The 18026-nt window shown below is 39.9% G+C and overlaps 2 protein-coding genes across 11 annotated transcripts in view; one reads left to right on the top strand and one right to left on the bottom strand.

Annotated features, from left to right (window-relative positions):
• Window positions 1-6189, bottom strand: part of PLIN2 (perilipin 2) — a 39342-nt gene extending 33153 nt beyond the window's left edge. For 2 of the 7 annotated variants that reach the window (XM_086867589.1, XM_086867585.1), the window contains exon 1: window positions 6050-6189. The gene's annotated coding sequence lies outside the window, so the exon portion shown is untranslated. Of the gene's footprint in view, window positions 1-5512; window positions 5792-5925 lie in introns of those variants that run through there. The other 5 variants (XM_086867588.1, XM_086867597.1, XM_086867586.1 and 2 more) reach the window with 5 other exon arrangements.
• Window positions 5518-18026, top strand: part of DENND4C (DENN domain containing 4C) — a 72297-nt gene continuing 59788 nt past the window's right edge. For 2 of the 4 annotated variants that reach the window (XM_086867579.1, XM_086867576.1), the window contains exon 1: window positions 5624-6141. In XM_086867579.1, coding sequence (XP_086723705.1) covers window positions 6051-6141 — 91 coding nt within the window. In that variant the 5' untranslated portion in view covers window positions 5624-6050. The other 2 variants (XM_086867578.1, XM_086867577.1) reach the window with 2 other exon arrangements.

Genomic DNA, 18026 nt, shown 5'->3' with positions numbered 1-18026 from the left:
AAATAAATGAGCTAAATATTGGATTTAATCATAGCTAATAAAGCCAAAAAAAGTTATTAGCTAATATTGCCTTCCTTAATATTAAAGTTACTAGCTCATATTTTCTTACCCATAAATAAACTATGCTGTTCCAAAAAAGTATCTAGAAATTAAATATCTACCTTTTTTCAGTGGGTTCCATCACTTATTATTACACAGTAAGAAATGACATCTTATTTCACATGAGTTTCATAGAATCATAGGACTGGGTTGGAAGGGACCTTAAAGATCATCTATTTTCAAACACACTGCTGTGGGCAGCAACACCCTCCACTAAAACAGGTTGGTCAGAGCTCCATCCAGCCTGGCCATAAACACTCCTAGGGATAGGGCATCCACAATTTCGCTGGGATGCCTGTGTCAGTGCCTCATCACCCTCAGAGTAAAGAATTTCTTCCTAATATCTAATCTAAATCTGCTCTCAGTTTGAAGCTGTTCCTCCTTGTCCTGTCACTACAGGCTCTTGTAAATAGTCTCTCTCCATCTTTCTCTTAAGTTCCTTTCAGGAACTGGAAGGCCATAATTAGGTCAGTCTAAAGCTTTGTCTTCTCCAGGTTGAACAATCCAAATTCTCTCAGCCTGTTCACTTAGGAGAGGTGCTCAATACCTCCTTTGGACTCTCTCCAACAAGTCCATGTCCTTCCTCTGCTGGGGACCCCAGAGCTGATGCAGCACTGCAGGTGGGGTCTCAGCAGAGCAGAGCAGAGCAGAGCAGAGCAGAGCAGAGCAGAGCAGAGCAGAGGGGCAGAATCCCCTCCCTGGCCCTGCTGCCCACGCTGCTCTGGATGCAGCCCAGGACATGTTTGATTTTCTGGGCTGTGAGTGCTCATGGTTGGGTCGTGTCCAGCCTCTCACCCACCTGCTCTCCATCTGTTCATTTTCAAGATTGTATTTATACCAGGAATTTCCCCAACCCAGATGCAATTTGTACGGCATTGTATTCCAGACATTATTTTTTGTTTCTTCTCTCTAAATTAAAAGGTTCTCTTTAATTTCTGTCAAGATATCAATTTATTTAAATCAAGTCAGCCCAGATCTTTTGATAAACTGAGCAAGTTTTTGCTGAAGAAAAAGAGTTTTTTCATTTCCAAGAAGTGAGTTTTCTTGGAAAAATAAATAAAAAATTAGTTTGTGTTACTAAAACCAGCCATTAAGACTTAAGTAAGAACCTACAGTTAAGAGGTAAGGTTAGGTAAGTGAGGGACAAACTGAGTCAGCATAATCTGACCTGAACTTTAAAATAGAATTTATGTTCAGAGACATTCCTATTAGGACAGGATCTATTATCTCAGCAATTACAGGTGGATCAAAAATCACGTAATTCACAAATCTGACTGTACTTAAGAAAATTACTGTCTTTTGTACACACATGGGCTAATTGGTCAGGTTCAACATGCAACATCACACAGAATTTTCTGTGAGTACAGAGAAGCGACTGCTGTATGACTGCTAACCGAGGAACCTGCTAAAAAAATCCAGGGCCAAATCTAACAGCAAAAAAGACAGAAGCTAGTCCTAACAAAAAACAGACATTGCAATAATCTTGTGCTTCTGAAACTGCCATTTTCTACAGGAAGTCAAAACCAAGAGGTATCATGCTCAATAAAGCTTTTTAGCAGGAATAACTTCTTTTTTCCAACTACTGAGGACTTAGGTAAGAAATAATACTTGAGGGAATCATAAGCATTTTGAAAGCAATTCTAAGACCCATTGTCTTCTAAGCTGTCTTCAAAGCTTTTACAAGGAGAGGGAATGTGATATTTTTCAGAAAAATATACTGAGAAAGCCTTTGGAAGATAAATATCTCAAAAAAGTCCTGCCACATTTTATGCAGAAAAGATCAAGATAACCAGACTTTTAAAAATTAATAATTTCAAAGTATTCTTGATTTTTGGCCAGTATTTTAAGCAGCATATATTATTGGTTTTAAAATAATCAATATAAAGAAAGGGATCCTGATCCTCCCCTGCTGGTATTCATTAAGACCTTTCCAGCAAGGATTGCCTAGCTTGGGTTTTGATCTCATAACATAGTGACAACTAGCAAAAATTTATAATACTGGATTGAAATCCTGACACTTTCAGGTGGTTTTCCAACAGACAGGTTTACTGAAATACAGTTGACAATTACAGGATATATGTTTTAAGCTGAAGCTGTATATGGCAATGATTTTATGTTTTTCCCATCTCTGTATGTCACTGATTAAATTACTAAAGCCAGAGCCTGTGAATCTTCAGCTCTCACCCATACCATACAGTCTGAGCAAATAAATTGTGAAACCATAACCAGCTGCACAATAAGAAGAAAAACTTGGATTCAGAGTTTTCTGTCTTACATGGAATTGCAGAACACAGCTATAACTGTTCAAAAGTAAACAGTGATCAGATCTTCCACGTATTACAGTGATAGCATTACCTCATACAATTTTTAACAGATTGCAATCAGCAGAACTCCCTGGGGCAGCAGGCAACCATCACTTTATTCATTTTCACTACCCCCTTTATAGACACAACTCCTACTCCCATCTGTCAATTCCAAAAGCCAGAGAAGATGAAGTGTTCACTGATGTAATTTCCATAATTCATATGACTGGAGGCAACTACAGGATTAAGAGATGAAATCTTCCAGCAGTTATGAAGTAATGTTCAAATTTTCTGTCAGAAATCTGAAAAGGGAAGGTATTTTTATTGCCAAGGACTCAAAATAAACTAATTATTTGCTCCGATGAGTCTAAAGGATCAGCTGCCTAACATATGCATGATTTAGAGGATTACTTTTGGAAAAAAAACCAAAACATTGATGCTTAGATTATCCACTTAGGTTAAAAGACAAAAAAGACAGAATGGATCCAGAAACTCATGGTACTCCAGGGAAAAAAACCCAATCCAACTATTTCTTTAGATGCAAGGATCAGAGCTTACCTCTCTGGGTGAAACAGATTCAAAAAATCATAAATTATCTGCCTTTCTTTCAGCCTCATTCTTTCCTTTGGGTAGGTGGAATTTAAGGATGGTGCAAGCAGTACCATAACTAAGTGCTACCAAAAGGATGGTTATGTCATTTTTTATGGCAGATCTACTGCTCTAATTGACTGAGTACTCTGAGTGATTTTTTAGGGTATTTTATTCAATCAAGAATTCAGAAAAAAAAATAAAAATTAACACATAAAAACACCCCTTGAGCTTCCTAGTAATTTTATTGAATAAAACTAGAGTACTAGAACATCTGATATATGTTAGAGTTGCTGAGAGGTGGTAGAAATCTATAGCCAGAAAGGAAGACACCTTAGGGTAGAACCAAATAGAGTACTATAGATATACAGTATATCTAGGGTGTATATATATATATGGTATATATAGATATATTATGTATTTAGGGTAGAACCAAATAGAGTACTATAGATATTATATATATATACACACTGCATTATATATAATTTAGTATATATATATATATATATATTATAGTGTGTAGATAGATAGATAGATAGATAGATGGATGGAAGGGACCTACAACAATCATTTAGTCCAACTGCCTCACTACTCCCAGGCTGACTGAAAGCCAAAGTCCTTTATTGATGGCACCATCCAAAACCCTCTTAAATATTGACAGACTTAGGGCATTGACCACTTCTTTAAGGAGTCAGTTCCAGTGTTTGACCACCCTCTTTGAAAAGAAATGCTTCCCAGTGTTCAGTCTAAACCTTCCCTAGTTCTACTTTGAGTCATTCCCATACATCCTGTTGCTGCATCCCACGGAGAAGAAATCAGCACCTCCCTCTCCACATGCACTCCTCAGGAAGCTGTTCAGGGCAATAAGGTCACCCCTCAGCCTCCTTTCCTCCAGACAGACAAACCCAGAGTCTTCAGCTGCTCTTCTCAGCATGTTCCTTCCAGCCCTTGCACCAGCTTTTTTTCCTGCCCTCTGGACACATTCAGGGCTCTTCCCACCCTTCTCGGGCTGTGGGGCCCAGCACTGCACACAGGACTCAGGGTGAGGCCGCAGCAGGGCTGAATCCAGCAGGATGATCCCAGTCACAGCTGGTGATGCTGTGTCTGATGCAGCCCGGGATGGGGTTTGCCCTCCTGGCTGCCCGGGCACACACTGCTGATTCGCCCTGAGCTGCTGCAGACCAGCACCCCCAGATCCCTTTCTGCAGGGCTGCTCTACACACACTCCTCTCCCAGTCTGTACGTGTGTCCACTGTTCCTCCAGCCCAGGTGCTGAATCTGATATTTGTATTGTTAGACAGCATGACAATGATTGTTTTACAACACTCTGATATATCCAGATTTCTCTGCATCCAAAGAATTCTCCAAAAGAGTCAACAGCAACCCCTCAATTTAATATCATCAGGAAACACACTAAATGTGCTTTCAACTCCAGCCTCCTGATCACAGAAAAAAATGTCAGACAGGACTGGCGCTGAGAAACACCACCAGTGAGCTGCTGCCTGCCAGATGAAGCCACATTGACTGCTACCCTTTGAGCTTGGCCCTTCAGTCAGTTCTTCAGCCACTGCAGCTCACTCTGCAGCCACTGTGGACTTATTCTCTCACAGCTGAACAACTTGTCCAGAAGGATGCTGCAAACACCAAAAACCTCATTAAAATGCAGAAAAACTCTGTCTACCATCTTCCTTTCACCCAAGGTAAACTCCTCTGACCTTGTCTATACCACCACACTTTTATATCTTTCAGAAAATGTGACAAGCACTATTTGGTTGATGAGAGTCACCTTTGAAGTGCACAGCCCCATCGGGGCAGGTAGCTGAAATGATCATAGCCATACAAGGTTAAGCTGAGGTCACTTGATCTGCTCAGCCTGGAGGAGACTGAGGACAGAGCTCACCATAGTCTACAGGCTCCTCATGAGAGGAAGTGGCACTGATTTCCTCTCTGCTGAACAGTGACAGGACCCGAGGGAATGATAGGATTCTGCATCAAAGGATGTTAGGTTGGATATTAAGAAAAGGTTCATCATCCCGAGAGTGGTTGGGCACCGGAACAGGTTCCCGAAGCCTGCACTGAGCCCGACAGAGCTAAAGAAGCATTTGGACAATGCCCTCTGATTCTTGGGGCTCTCCTGTGTGGGACTAAGACTGAACTTCGATGATCCTCGTGGGTTTCTTCCAACTCAGAATATTCTGTGATTCACCAAGTTTCCTTTCTTACTACTTTTTTCCTGGTACAGCCCAACACCTCACGGAAGCCGCAGCGGGAGCAAGGGCAGCCCGGCGGGCCGGCCCGGCTGCCGGGGGGGGCAGGGGCCGGCTCCCCGGAGAGCCCGCCGCAGGTGCCCGAGCCCCGGCCTGCTGCCGCTCCCGCCGGCGCCCCCTGGCCGCCGCCGCGCCGCTCCGGGCCCCGCCGCTCCCGGCCCCGCTGCCACCGCCGCCGCCTCCTTTCGGGGCGGGCCCTGGACCCGCCTGTAGGCGTTGGAGGGGGAGAATGTAACATGGTGGCCGCTTCCTCACCAAACAGGAGCGGTGACGGGTGCGGCGGCTCCTGAGGCGGCGGCGGGCGCGGGGCGAAGCGGCGGGGCGGGGGCGGCGCGCTCCAGGGGCAGGGGCCGGCGGCAGGTGAGCGGCCGCGGCAGGGAGGGCGGCAGGGAGGGCGGCAGGGAGGGGAGCAGAGCAGAGCAGGGCAGGGCAGAGCAGGGCAGGACAGAGCAGAGGAGGCGGCCTGACAGACGGGAGCGGGGGGAGGCGGGCGAGCTGCCGGGTCCGGCGCCCGCTCCCACCTCGGGGCGCGGCGCTTGGCGGGGGAGCCTCTCTCCGACCCCCGATTACACGGTCCCTTCTTTCCATTCTAACGCGTCCGGAGCGGACTCCCCTCCTCGCCGGATAGGCAGGGAGGCTCGGGGTGCTCCCCTGCGCCTGCTGGGTACCTGGGGAGGGCTCCTGCCGTGACCTGCCCCGGCAGCGCTTCTGCGCCGGGTCTCGTCTTTAACCCGCTCTGCGCGGCCGGTGGGGGCGGAGGCGCTTTCTGGACTTTTTCAATATAATTATTACCATGACAATTGTTACTTTCCCTGCTCCCGTCGGGCGCGGCCGCCCCACGGCAGCGCGGGGCTCTCCAGCGGCGCAGGTGGCAGGCGCTGCAGGTGAGTCCCGGGGCAGCTCCCTACTATATTTCTCCATTTTCCTCTCCCTTTCCACGGCCCGGCTCCTCCCCTAAGCTCCGGCGTCAGCGGGTTTAACCCTTGCGGGGGTCTGTACCGAACTGGGGATCGTCACCGGCTGTTGGAAGTGTGTTAGGGTAACGGGGGTCGTCCTGACCAAGTCATGCTGGTATTTTGGAAGCTGGTCGCATCAGTGAGAAACTTAAAGTACTGAAGATGTGAGAACAAGGAAAAGCTAATTGTATAACCTCTAGTCAGTCTGTACTGTCATCGGAGGATATCTCGTGCGTCTTTGCTGCACAGCCTATGGAACGGAAAGATCTGGTGATATGCTAGGGCTTTGTGTGTCAAATAGTGAAAAAATATTTACAGAAGTTTTAAATCTGATGTAAACTGATTCACTGTGCTGTTAATGCCAGTCCTTGAAACTGTTGGAGCACAACTCAGTTGTTGATTCTGCGGTCTCAGAAGGAATGCAAAAACTGAACATTATATTAATTCTAAACTTAATGTCATTTCTGTATCAATCTTTTTAATGCTGTTAAGTCCACTTCTCTTGTTAAGATCAAACACTTTGCAGGCATAGACTATTCTGCTGCTGTCAAACAATGCCTGTGCCTAATCTTTTATATCTGCATGAGGGTAGGAAAACAAGCAGGACATTTCATTTGACTTTTTTTTTTTTTTTTCCTGTAAGTTGTGTTAGTGTGACTTCTCTAATATTTTCTTGGCTTACTATGAAGTTTTCAAACTTTGTACTAATTTAAAGTTTAGGTAAATTTGAGCATGCACATAGACATGTTAATAAAAAGAGAGTTATTTGCTGTTAGTTTTGTTGACTGTTTCTTTGTGTGGACCAAACACAAAGTTAGTGAAAGTTTTTGCATCACTCTTTTTGAGGTGGCATGTTAGGAGTTAAGGCAGTAAATGTTTTGTTCTTGTGGGAAAAATAATGGTGGAATGCAAATTACTTCATATCTGTGTGGAAAATGTAAGAATTTTTTTTTTTTTTTTTTTTTTTTTGAAAAGCAGTCATGATCAGACTTAAGTGATTAACCAGACTGCTAACCAGCCATAGTAGCATATGTATTTCAAGTCCTTTGCACAAAGGACACCAACTAAAAAACTGTAACTGCTAGACAATTTCTGAACGTTTGTATTATAAATGTGACTGAAAGTGGTTTTTAGGATTTTTTTATTTTTTTTTCTGTGAGAATTGGCTGACAGGCTGCTTTTTACCATTCCATTACCATTCATATCCATTCCAGTGGATATGAAATGCTAATAGTGCATGTCTGTCTTGGGTAGTGCAAGGAAGTTTAGTAAAAACCAGAAATGTAAATATTAGCTTGCCTACATGAGTTCTGACTTCTGTATTAAAACAGTTACTAGCACAACTTGACATCAATTACTGCTAAAATCTCAATGTTGGTTTTTTTTTTCAAAAAAAAGAAATCTTACTTGTTAAGATGGGCATTTTCATAAATACTTATGGATAAGTATAATGTTACATCTGGCTGTTTATTTTTCAGTTAAGATTGGTCCCTCCATAGCCCAAAGTAAAGTAATGATGTCTTTTTGGACCATGTCTTGCGTATTTTTTTTCTTACTTGGAGATTGTGTTTGTGATTTCTTCCTGATCAACCTTTATATGGTTTTCATTAAAAACAAAAAACCAGCTTGAGCAAAATTGGAATATTAAATGTTGGTATGTTTATCACTCTGACTCAACGTATATTAAATTCTCGTTTGGAGTGACAGTGCTACATATAGTACTGTAGTATAGTATATATAGTACTGTATAGTATAGTGTAGTTCTAGAAGTGGTATCTTTTTAAGCTTAGATCTTCTTTAGGTCTGTGTTTGACCAGTGGAGAGTTGATTTTGGAATTCTACCTGGATATGCTTTAAGGAGAAATAAGTGTTCGTCTTGACACACCATCTGGATTTGCTTAAAAATATGGTAGGAGAAAAGTCTCAGTAGAATTTGGTAGGAAAGATATTTTGACAAGCTTCTAAGAAGAAGGTAAGATAGTATTTTGACTGTTATGTCTTTCTGTTAAGCTTTCAGATAAATTTCAGTGGCACCTGTAGGTGTAGGTATAGAGCACTGTGCTAGAATGTTTGGTGGCCTTCATATTGGTTTCATGGTCTTCTTACTGAACGACAAAAAGTACCTTTAACTTCTAAATCAGGTCTTTTTGTCTAAGAATAGCTTGCACTGTTGAGGGTTATCTTTTTCTTCCTGTGCTCGCTAGTCATCCCAAGGCAAGGATTGCCCACCTGCAGCATGCTGCTTTCTTGGATAATATTCAATACTGGCGATCTTGGCATAGCTGACCCGTAAAATAGTTCTTGGGGGTCATAGTCATAGTTACTAAGTTGTTTCCCTTGTGACTTGCCAGATAGTAGTCCATACTGCTTATTCACATCTGTAAAATGGAAATCAGTTTGCACTTAGATCATGAAATCTGTTTTCCTCCTGTAGTGCTTCAAGCAGTAAACTGAATGTTTTAGGTTTTTTTTTATCTGGTTTGGAATTTCTGGTTTGCTACAAAAATAATCCCTCTGTTAAAGCTGTTGCCCATGGTTGTACAGAAACGTGATGCTGCTTCTTTCCCATCTGATAAAAAGGTAGTGTTATTGGAAATGCTACACCCCTGTAATGATAATGAGAGTGTTTCATTCTGCACATTTGTGGAGATAAAGGCTCACAGTTCTGATCTCTGTTCTTAGAACCAAAGTGACTTAGTTCAGTACAGTTTGTGGACTGCAGCATAATTTCTGGTGCAGTGTTACTGTTTCATGTTCAGTTAATTTTTGTGCATCTGTCACAAAATGTGAGCATGTAGACTTAGTTATTCTGAAGTTTCAGGAGTACAGTTACACTGTGCTCTGCATTCCAAGCTCTGTTTGAGCAGAAAGTTTTGTCTTGGTTACCATCACACTATAGCCCTTTCTTTCTGCTTACAGACTTTTTGAGGGTCTAAGTCTGGTCTAAGTTTACTGTTTGCTTTGGCATACAGGAAACTTGAGAACAGTTTTCAGAATTCCTAAGATTATGATTATGGTCTCTGTTTAATCATGCAACTTTTTTCTGTTTGTTTTTTTTAACAGCATCTCAGAGTTGATTGAGAGAACAGTAATAATGTACCCACAGTTTCTTGCTGAATGTTGGCTTGCATGTCATTAAACATTCCATTTGCTTTGTTTCAGTTAAATGCAGTGAGCCAGTTTTGCCTTACTCTGCTTTCATCTTTGCATTTAGTGACACTTAGTTCCTTTCCTTTATTCACAAAAAGTCTCTAAAGAGACTTGATACTTTTCAAGCAAAAACCAAGAGTCTGTGCTGCCTAAAAGATGTTAAAAATAGTGTAAATCAAGGATTGATGTGCCAATTAACTTATTCAGTTCTAGCAGCAGAAGCTGAGATTACAATTACAAGTGTCCAAAGGAGCAGAAGCTTTCATCATATTGAAATGAAAGTGTTTTCCAGTGGTGAACAAAAGGCAGGTATACCACAAAATGTAGCCATTTTTCACCAAAGAGGCAAAAACCCCAATGTTTTTGATTTTTCTCTGACCCAGCTCATTTCAGTGACAGCCTTTGTCTTTATAATTAATTTCAGCCTTTGATCAGTAATCCATAAGCTGAAGTCTCTCTACTGATGCCATCTTCAGTGCTGCTCTTCCCTTTTGCAAGTCTTTGCGATGTAGAGGAGTTGACTGATGAAAGCAATACTTTTTTTTTTCCTTCCCTGTTGAGCAACAAAGTGCTGCTTTCCTGGTGTCACATAACATGGCTCCAGCCCTAGTTGCTATTCTCTGGGGAAGAAGCTATATTCTCGCACAAATAAGAAACCTGACATAGATAAAAGTCTTGTGGTTAAAATATCCTCCCGCCACGTCTATATAATGTGTATATTTTTCTGCTCCAGGGAGGGATAAAAGCAGGTTGAAGCTGGGAGAAAGAGAACACAACTACCAATGAGCAGCATATGAAGAAAAAGAAGTTCAAGGACTTAATTAATGTTTCAGGAAATTCAAGAATTCAAGGCACCTGTAGTTGTATGGTTAAGCCCTGAAGCTTCTGCAGGATATCCACCTTGATCTAAGAAAAGCTTACCTAAAGAAAGGAAATATAAAGTAAAATGCTGAGTCACAGCAATAGATTATTCATTTAGTTACTCTAATCATCAAAAGGGACTATTGCAAAATATGGAAACCGGTGTGGCCAGTTCTCAATAGCTGATCAGTCAGCCGTCCTTGGAAATACCAGCAGCAGCTTGCCTCCGCTATAGAGCCATTTTTACCTGTGGTTTCACAGCTGAGCTTGAAATCTCATAATAACATTTTAAGTAACTAATGGTCCTAGTGGGAATGTAAAATTCTGGGTATCCAGCTGGAAGTGGCAGAAAATTGTTGTGTTTGCAGTTAATATGAGCTTAACTATGCTGAGGTGGATTTTTTTTTTTTTGTGGCATAGATAATACCTTTTGCAGGTTTTCTTGAAAGAAATCCTACATAATAAGCTGTGTCTTTGCCAGAGGAAATGCTTTCAAGGAGATGGATAACTTGAGAAATATTTAATGTATGTAAAACATGTGTCTTGTACCAGTTAGAGTGCTGAAGCTGCCAAAGATGTGACTGAAGAGCAATATTGACAGAAGTTAATTTTAGCCTAGGGAGGCTCAAGTTTCTTCTTCCCCTGTTGTCCACCACCTTCTTTTTAGGGGGTAATTTCCAATGAAAGCCTAACTTTATGTGCCTTCAATTACCACCTGAAGCTCCTCTTCCAGTTCCTGCAGAAGGAATATGGGAAGGCTAACCCTATGAAGTTTAGTTTTAGTTTTTGCCACATAGATTTAAGAGTAAAATTTGGATTTGGCAGGAGTAGGAAGAGTGCAAGTACTTTTATTATAAGGTTTCAAAGTCATGAAGCCACTGTGATGGGGTTTGCTAGTGCTTGGGAGCAGTTTGCCTCTTACAGGTCACATCCAAGTTTGCTTTCAGTTCTGAATATTCTAAAGTCATCAGGATGTAAAAGATAAAACTTTGTAACTGCATAAATGTGTTACTGTTTCCTCAAAGTTTCGCAAAAACCAGAAAAGGAAAGTATATATGTCTCCTGTACAATGTTTATTTGACTCAAAGTGAATTCTTGTAGTTAGAATTATCAGTGAAAGACCTGAATATTTTCTGGCCTTAATTTTTTGCTTAACCTTAGGGATACATCCTTCCTTAGCTTTTTTCCTTTTCACTTTTTGTTATGTCATAGTAGTAAATAAGTAAGTAGTAGTTCTGTCTGTACAAGACCGTTCATTTTGTTTGTGAATAAAGTATAGACATACCACTTAAGTTTTCCAGTATTAATCAACAATGCATGCAAACCTGGAGTTGTGCAGGTGTAAGAAAATCTCAAGCCGTAAGTAGAACAGATTTTGCAAACCAAAAATTTGTTTTGCTAGTGGTTGCAAGTGGTTGTACTTTCACAGGGGCTTATATCAGAATTCCTGTATGACTGAAGAGCAGAATTCTTTTGTGGACTTCTGGCTATGCTAGTACAATTCTGGGAATAAACCAGGTGTACCTAACACAGAATAAAGAGAGAAGTATATCATTCAGGATTGGGTAGATGAAATAGCAAGTTCACCTTTGAAAAAAGGTATGGTACACAAACTTTCTGAAAAGAAATCCATGCTTTCTTGAAAGGCAGCGTCATTTCAAGCTCTGATACATATACTTTGCTGCATTTTTGCTTTGAACTTTGTTTGTAGGAATCTACTCCTAAATAATTATATGTGAATGCCTGAAGTTCTTTTGGATTATGATGACTCATTCGCTGTGAATGTCATGACTAATGTAACTTTTCAGTTTATTTTAAAGAGAACAGAACAAATCCTGTTCAAAGATGTTTACAGATTTTCTTTTTCCTTCTCTGAGATTCAGATGTACAGTGTATGCACTGTACATCTCAAAACCTCTTCTTAGTCTTTTTGATCCAACTGATTCTGCTAGGGAATAAAAGATCTTATTTACTCAGTCACTCCTCTAATTTTGAATGTTTTTCTAGTTATATTAGTAGCCAGATGATTCACAGATCTGAGGAGGGAAACTGCTTTGATCCTCAAGTGTCTAATTGTCCGTTGTACCTTTTTAAGATTCTCACCATTAACTGGCATGCTTTCTGGTTTGAATGTCTGAGCTGAAATACTTTGCATTTGAGTTGTCCAGGTTGTTAAGTGTAAAAGTAATATCACTCCATTTATATTCCTACTTCCCTTGTCTCCGTGGAGCATTGATACTGCCCTAGACTTGGTAGAGGTTAAAAAAAAAGAGTGTAAAATATTGAAGCTACCATAGAGGACAGGGTTATTCTCTCTCTTTTGAGCAGGGACTAAAATGATGGTAGCCCATCTCTAAGGTAAATCCTCTGGCTCCACAACTGTCATCCCGCCTGTCCTTTCCAAGAGCCAGCAATATGGTAATGTGTACAGTGGAGCAGTATCACTGCAGGACAGTGAGGACATTCCACTGCTGAATACTTGGGAGCACATTGTGAGGGCTGGGATAAGTGTCTGGTTTTTTGGTTGTTTTTTGTTTGGGTTTCGGTTTGGTGGGGGTGGGTTTGAGGGGGTTGTTTTGGTGGTTTTGTTGTTATGGGGCTTGGGGCTTTTTTTTTGGTTGGTTTGTTGGTTTTTTTGTTTTGGTTTCATTTTTTGCAAAGGAGGAAATTATGAATTCCACTCTCCACTCCACCCTGTGCAGAGAAATGAATGCAGGGCGGCTCAAACGTTTTGTGCATGCCACAGCAAATGAGCATTGGGACTGTGCTGTTTTGTAAGTCTTGTGGGATCAAATCCTGGGATTTTAAAAGAAAATTGGTAAAGTTTGTGATCAGTTCTCTAAGTAAATCAAATTAATTCATTCCTAAATAGTTAAATTGGAAATAGGAATGTTAACAATTGCGAATTGTATTCATGATAGTTGTAGCCTGCTTTAGGAAACCAGGGGGTTTTATTTTAAACATATTACTAAATCAGTTACTAATTCTAGAAATATATTGTGTGTCAAAACACAATCAAAAAACACAAAAACATGAAAACAAGTGTGAAGAATATTTTAAATAGCAAGACAAGGGTGTGTGTTAAATTAAGACAGAAGTTAATTATATGCTCTTGGCAATTGATTTGACTTCTTCTACTGCCTAAAATCTGTACAGTTTATCCCAGAAAATCAAGTATCCTGGAACTATTTGGTCTGAGAACTCCATGGTGTGTTGTGTAATACAGTATAGGTATTTTGAGTGTCATATGATGATATTAAAAGAAGGCTCAAAATAGGTGTAATGTCAGACGTCACATTTATCATGTCTGGTGTGTGTTAGGACTTCATGACAGAGAATCTCAAGCTTGCTACCCTTGATAGCTTTTTTTCATGTTTGAGGAAAATATTTATTGCCATATATATCTGTGAAAGCAGTACCCTGCTACTACTTAAGACCAAAAGCATGAATATTCTTACTGCTGTCAAGTGTATGGTTTGGACTTAATTTTGAGACATCTTGGCAAACAAGGGTTTCTTAATGAGGAGTTGGCAAGAGGATTAAAAGACAGACTTCTGAAGTGTTAATAAGCTCCCACAAGGCTTGAAAAGCAGTTGAGGAAGAAAGAAAATGCTGAAGCCGAGTGGTTTGAGGCTGGTCATGATAGGCCAACCAGAAAAGGGAATCTTACCTCTTGATAGGCGCAAGAAGAGTTCAGTGGGGTGGGGATAGGCTGCGGGGCTCTGAATGTATTAGTGCAGCAGCCTGTGTTTGGTGTGGTGAAGCTGTCAGTGAAAGGAAAGAAAAGAAAGATGCCTTCCTGCAGTTTCTTTACCAAAAGATAAAATCGAGGAAAATTGTGTTCTTCAAAACCTGTGAGTGGGCTTTTCTCTCTGGTTTTGTAGAGCTCTTAGATGATGATTTCAAGTGACATATGGCTGATTGTGTTGTAGATGGCTGGCAGAAATCAAGTCAAACCATGATTCTATGATCTGGCAGATCTCTGGTTGTGGAGATTCTGGCAAAATAATTTCAATGTCAATACTTAACTATTTCAATGTTTAGTAGAGAGAGCAGAAAGAAAGAGAATATCTCTGACTCTTATCGCTTACTTGGATAATATTTGGAACATTCTTTTTTCTCTCCTTTTACCTCTCAAATCATAGTCCCCACTCACCCCAACCAGAAAAAGGCACCAAAATAACTACAAAAAGCAATGTTGGAGATTTGGGCTCCCAGAAGAAATTCAACCACTGGACTTTTTGTCTCTTGACTTTTTCTTTGCTGTTTTGTTTTTGTTTCAGGCTACTATATTTGGCCTTTTTCCAAAGGAGTTTCCAATTACAGAAAGAGTTCTCTAACAAAGAATGTTTCCAGGGCAGCAGATGTTTCACTCATTACATAATACTGAGCATGGCTAACCTTTAAAGCTTTCAACTGGGGCAGTAAGTGCATTTTATAAAGTACTTTTCTTGCTCTGAGAACTATGTTGTTATTATTATTGCTGTTAAATTTTCTCTTTCAAACTGTTTTCTTTGCAGTCCTTCGAGTAGTTGCCATCTTCTGTTATATGAAAGAATAGTTTGGGTACAACACTGATGAAACAAGATTAAACTGGTTTATTAGAGTGTAGCTGGACTGCTTGCTGATTATCATTCTTCCTGTCTCATATCTTTTCCATTTCTGTTTTCTGTCCTTGGCAATAGGACATAACTTACTGGTACCAAACTTGTCTTCATTGGTTCCAGCTGCTTCTTAAGACTGTGTAGGTCAGTTTGAGTTTTGGCCTCACATATCTATAAGTGCTCCAATTTTTATACCATTGGACAACTTGAAATTACTGTTAAATAGGAAAGCTTAAACTGTTGAATATTAATATGGTAGAAGTAGCCTGGATGCTCTGGAATAGGTTGGGTATTTCTTAGATTTAGGGGATTTTTTGTTTTGGTTTTGTGTTGGTGGTGGTTTTTGTTTGGTTGTTTTTTTCTGTTTGTTTTTGTTTGTGGGGGTTTTCTTGTTTGGTTGTTTTTTGGGTTTTTTTATGGGTGGATGGAGATTTTTGTGGGTTTTTTTGCTCAACTTAGAATTTTTCTCAGGAGGAAATTTACAGACCCCTGAGTGTCCTGAATTACAGGGTCTATTCATGTAGTGATATTTTCAGCCATTTTTAATTCATAAGTAGCTATTAAACTTGCTATCACAAAACTTTTCTTCTGAAAGCTTTGTTGTGTTTGATACAGGCGTTTATATCATCAGATCATTGCCCCACTGTTTAGTAGCACTGGTATCTGGTTTTGCTGGCAATCATAAAGAAATCAGACAAAAAGCACAGTTCTATTTCTTAAGGCAGAACCTTAAATTGTTAGTATATTGCTTTTCCAACTAATTTTAATTGATTAAATATAAACCTGAAAATTTGTGGCTAGTTGCCTCACTTCCTTTGATAATCTTTGTATACAGGACAGAAAACATAGCAAATGCAAAGAAAATTCAAGGTTATGGGGAACAATAATGTATTTTGTTTAAGGCCAAAATGTTCTCCATTTTTGTAAAACATGAAAAGCTGTAAGACTTCTCAGCAGCAAAATTGATGTGTAAATGGCTAATCGTATATGATTGAGAAAACTAGTTATTTATTGCTATGTTTATTTGTCACTTATGACAATACTGGATTTGCAGTGTCAGTTTATTTCATCTCCACCTCTTCTTCCTGTGATGTGCACTTTTGCATCATCTCCAAGCAAATTGGAAAGGAAGTCTACGTTGGAAGAACACAGACACCTGTATCCCATTTTAAGAATGGTGTATTTTTTAGTGGCTCTCATGGAAATGTTGGTAACAAGTTGCCAATAACAGACACCAAATACCTGTCCAGGTTTTTAAAAGTGATGGTTGTCTTTGATTGTTGTAGGAGTAACATGTAAAGTGTGAAAAACATCTTTGCATTTCCTACCTGTGGTGTTCTAGGCTTTGGTATTTGGATTCTAACTATGGTAATTTGAAAGATTTATTTATTTAATCAATTTCTATAATACAGGGTTTTTTTTAAGTATTAACTCTATTAAGCGTATTAAATGTATTTGACATGCCAAAAGCTTAATGCAGAAGTGATTTTGTTCTCAAACATTCACAGTCTGCAGGACTTTGCTGCTCTGAGTACTGTTTTTTGTACAGGTAGAGGGGAAAAAAAAGCTCTTCTGTGTCATCAGATTTTTTCCAGGCTTGGTGCCTGTGCTTCCATGAAAACTGCTTGCTTGAGGTGATTTGCTGTTCTGCTTCCTACTGTAGTGGCCTGATCTGTTTGTAGTCTTTTAGAAAACTTTACCATCAAGCCCGGTCACATGCATTTTATGCTTGATTTTAGTGTTCATATGCAGTCAGAAAACAATCAGGTGCACAGACAGCAGCTGCAGAGTCAACATTTTTTTTCTTTGCCTATGTTCAAATTTGTGACAATTTAGCTATCTCATGCAAAAAGCTGGTCTAGATTATTTTCAGTACCAGACCTTGATACAGGTTATTTTCTGGATGACATTCAATTAACTCAGTCCTAAGTCATTCTGTAGGAATGCTTCATTAAAATGTAATTGGCAAGCTTTTTTATCCTTGTCCTTAAGTTTTTTTTTCCATGTTAGAAGCCTCTATAGGATAATCACCATGTAGGTTGTAATATATTTGAGTCGTGCAGTTACAATATTCTCAAATTTTTTACTTGAAAACTGCTAGGAAGAAATGGTCCTGTATTTGCATATTTGCGTGTTCAGACTGAAATGTGGGTGACATCCAGCCATTCTTGTTCCACAGCTGGTTGTGTTGAGACAGGTAGAGGGTGGGCCGTGCATCTGTGAAGTTATTTTTGCAATTCTGTTTTTTCTAACACTCATATAATTTAGTCAAGTTACTGTAACTGTTACTTTGTTTAATAACTTTCATTATAATCTGATACACAGTCCAAAAAAGGAAGTCTTTAAAAACATTTCTAGTAATTTTTTCTCATGCTATTGACTGAATGGCTAATAATTTGTGGACTTTTTTTTTTATTTTAACCCTTTACAGTGCTAATGGTAAGGTGGAAGTAATGTTACCTTACCTTGGCTTTTGTTATGGTGCGTGAATGTGTGTGTGTATATGAACACACTTTATATTCTTACACATTGTAAAATGTGCTTCAGAGAACTTACTTAGAGATATGTCTACGGGACTTCTCTGTGTGCTGCAAGTGCCATTTTAAGTGTTTCATAACTTCCTTGCTCACTAATTCCTCCTGAACTCACTTAACTTTGTGGGACAGTCTAGTTTATAACGTTCCATTCTGTTGTAATTTCAAGTTATCCTTAATGTGCATGCCGGTCTGATTTTTGCTGTGAAAGTGACATGGGTAAGCTGAAGTTGCACAATAGAAATGGGTTTACTTAAAAGTGAGTGTGATATGGACAAGCACAGTGATGTGAGCAGTAGCAGTGAAAGGTGTGCTGAAACAGACAAGCAACTGGAGTGCCAGCTGCAGTAGGTTCTGGTTGTTAAATGGTGATAGTGGGGACTGTTTGCACTTGCTGTGTACATTTAAGCACTTGCTGTGTACATTTAAGCCTGTGTGGGTACATGAGAGTGCTAGAAACATAACTGTATTTCGTGTCTGGAAAAAAAACCCACCAAACAAAACAGTATATAAAATTTTGTTTGCCAAGTATAGACTATAGTTGCATTCCTTACTGCTTTTCAGAGTGATTTTACCTATCAACTTCCTGGTCTTGAAATCCATTTAAACAGACACAAAACTTGAAGCAACTAGAACAAGAACAATCATGCAGATTTATTGAATA

Source organism: Cyanistes caeruleus, chromosome Z (genome assembly GCF_971803275.1).
Source record: "Cyanistes caeruleus chromosome Z, bCyaCae1.hap1.1, whole genome shotgun sequence".
NCBI lineage: Eukaryota > Metazoa > Chordata > Aves > Passeriformes > Paridae > Cyanistes > Cyanistes caeruleus.
Note: the sequence above shows the minus strand (reverse complement) of the source record. Positions and strands in the feature narration are given on the sequence as shown.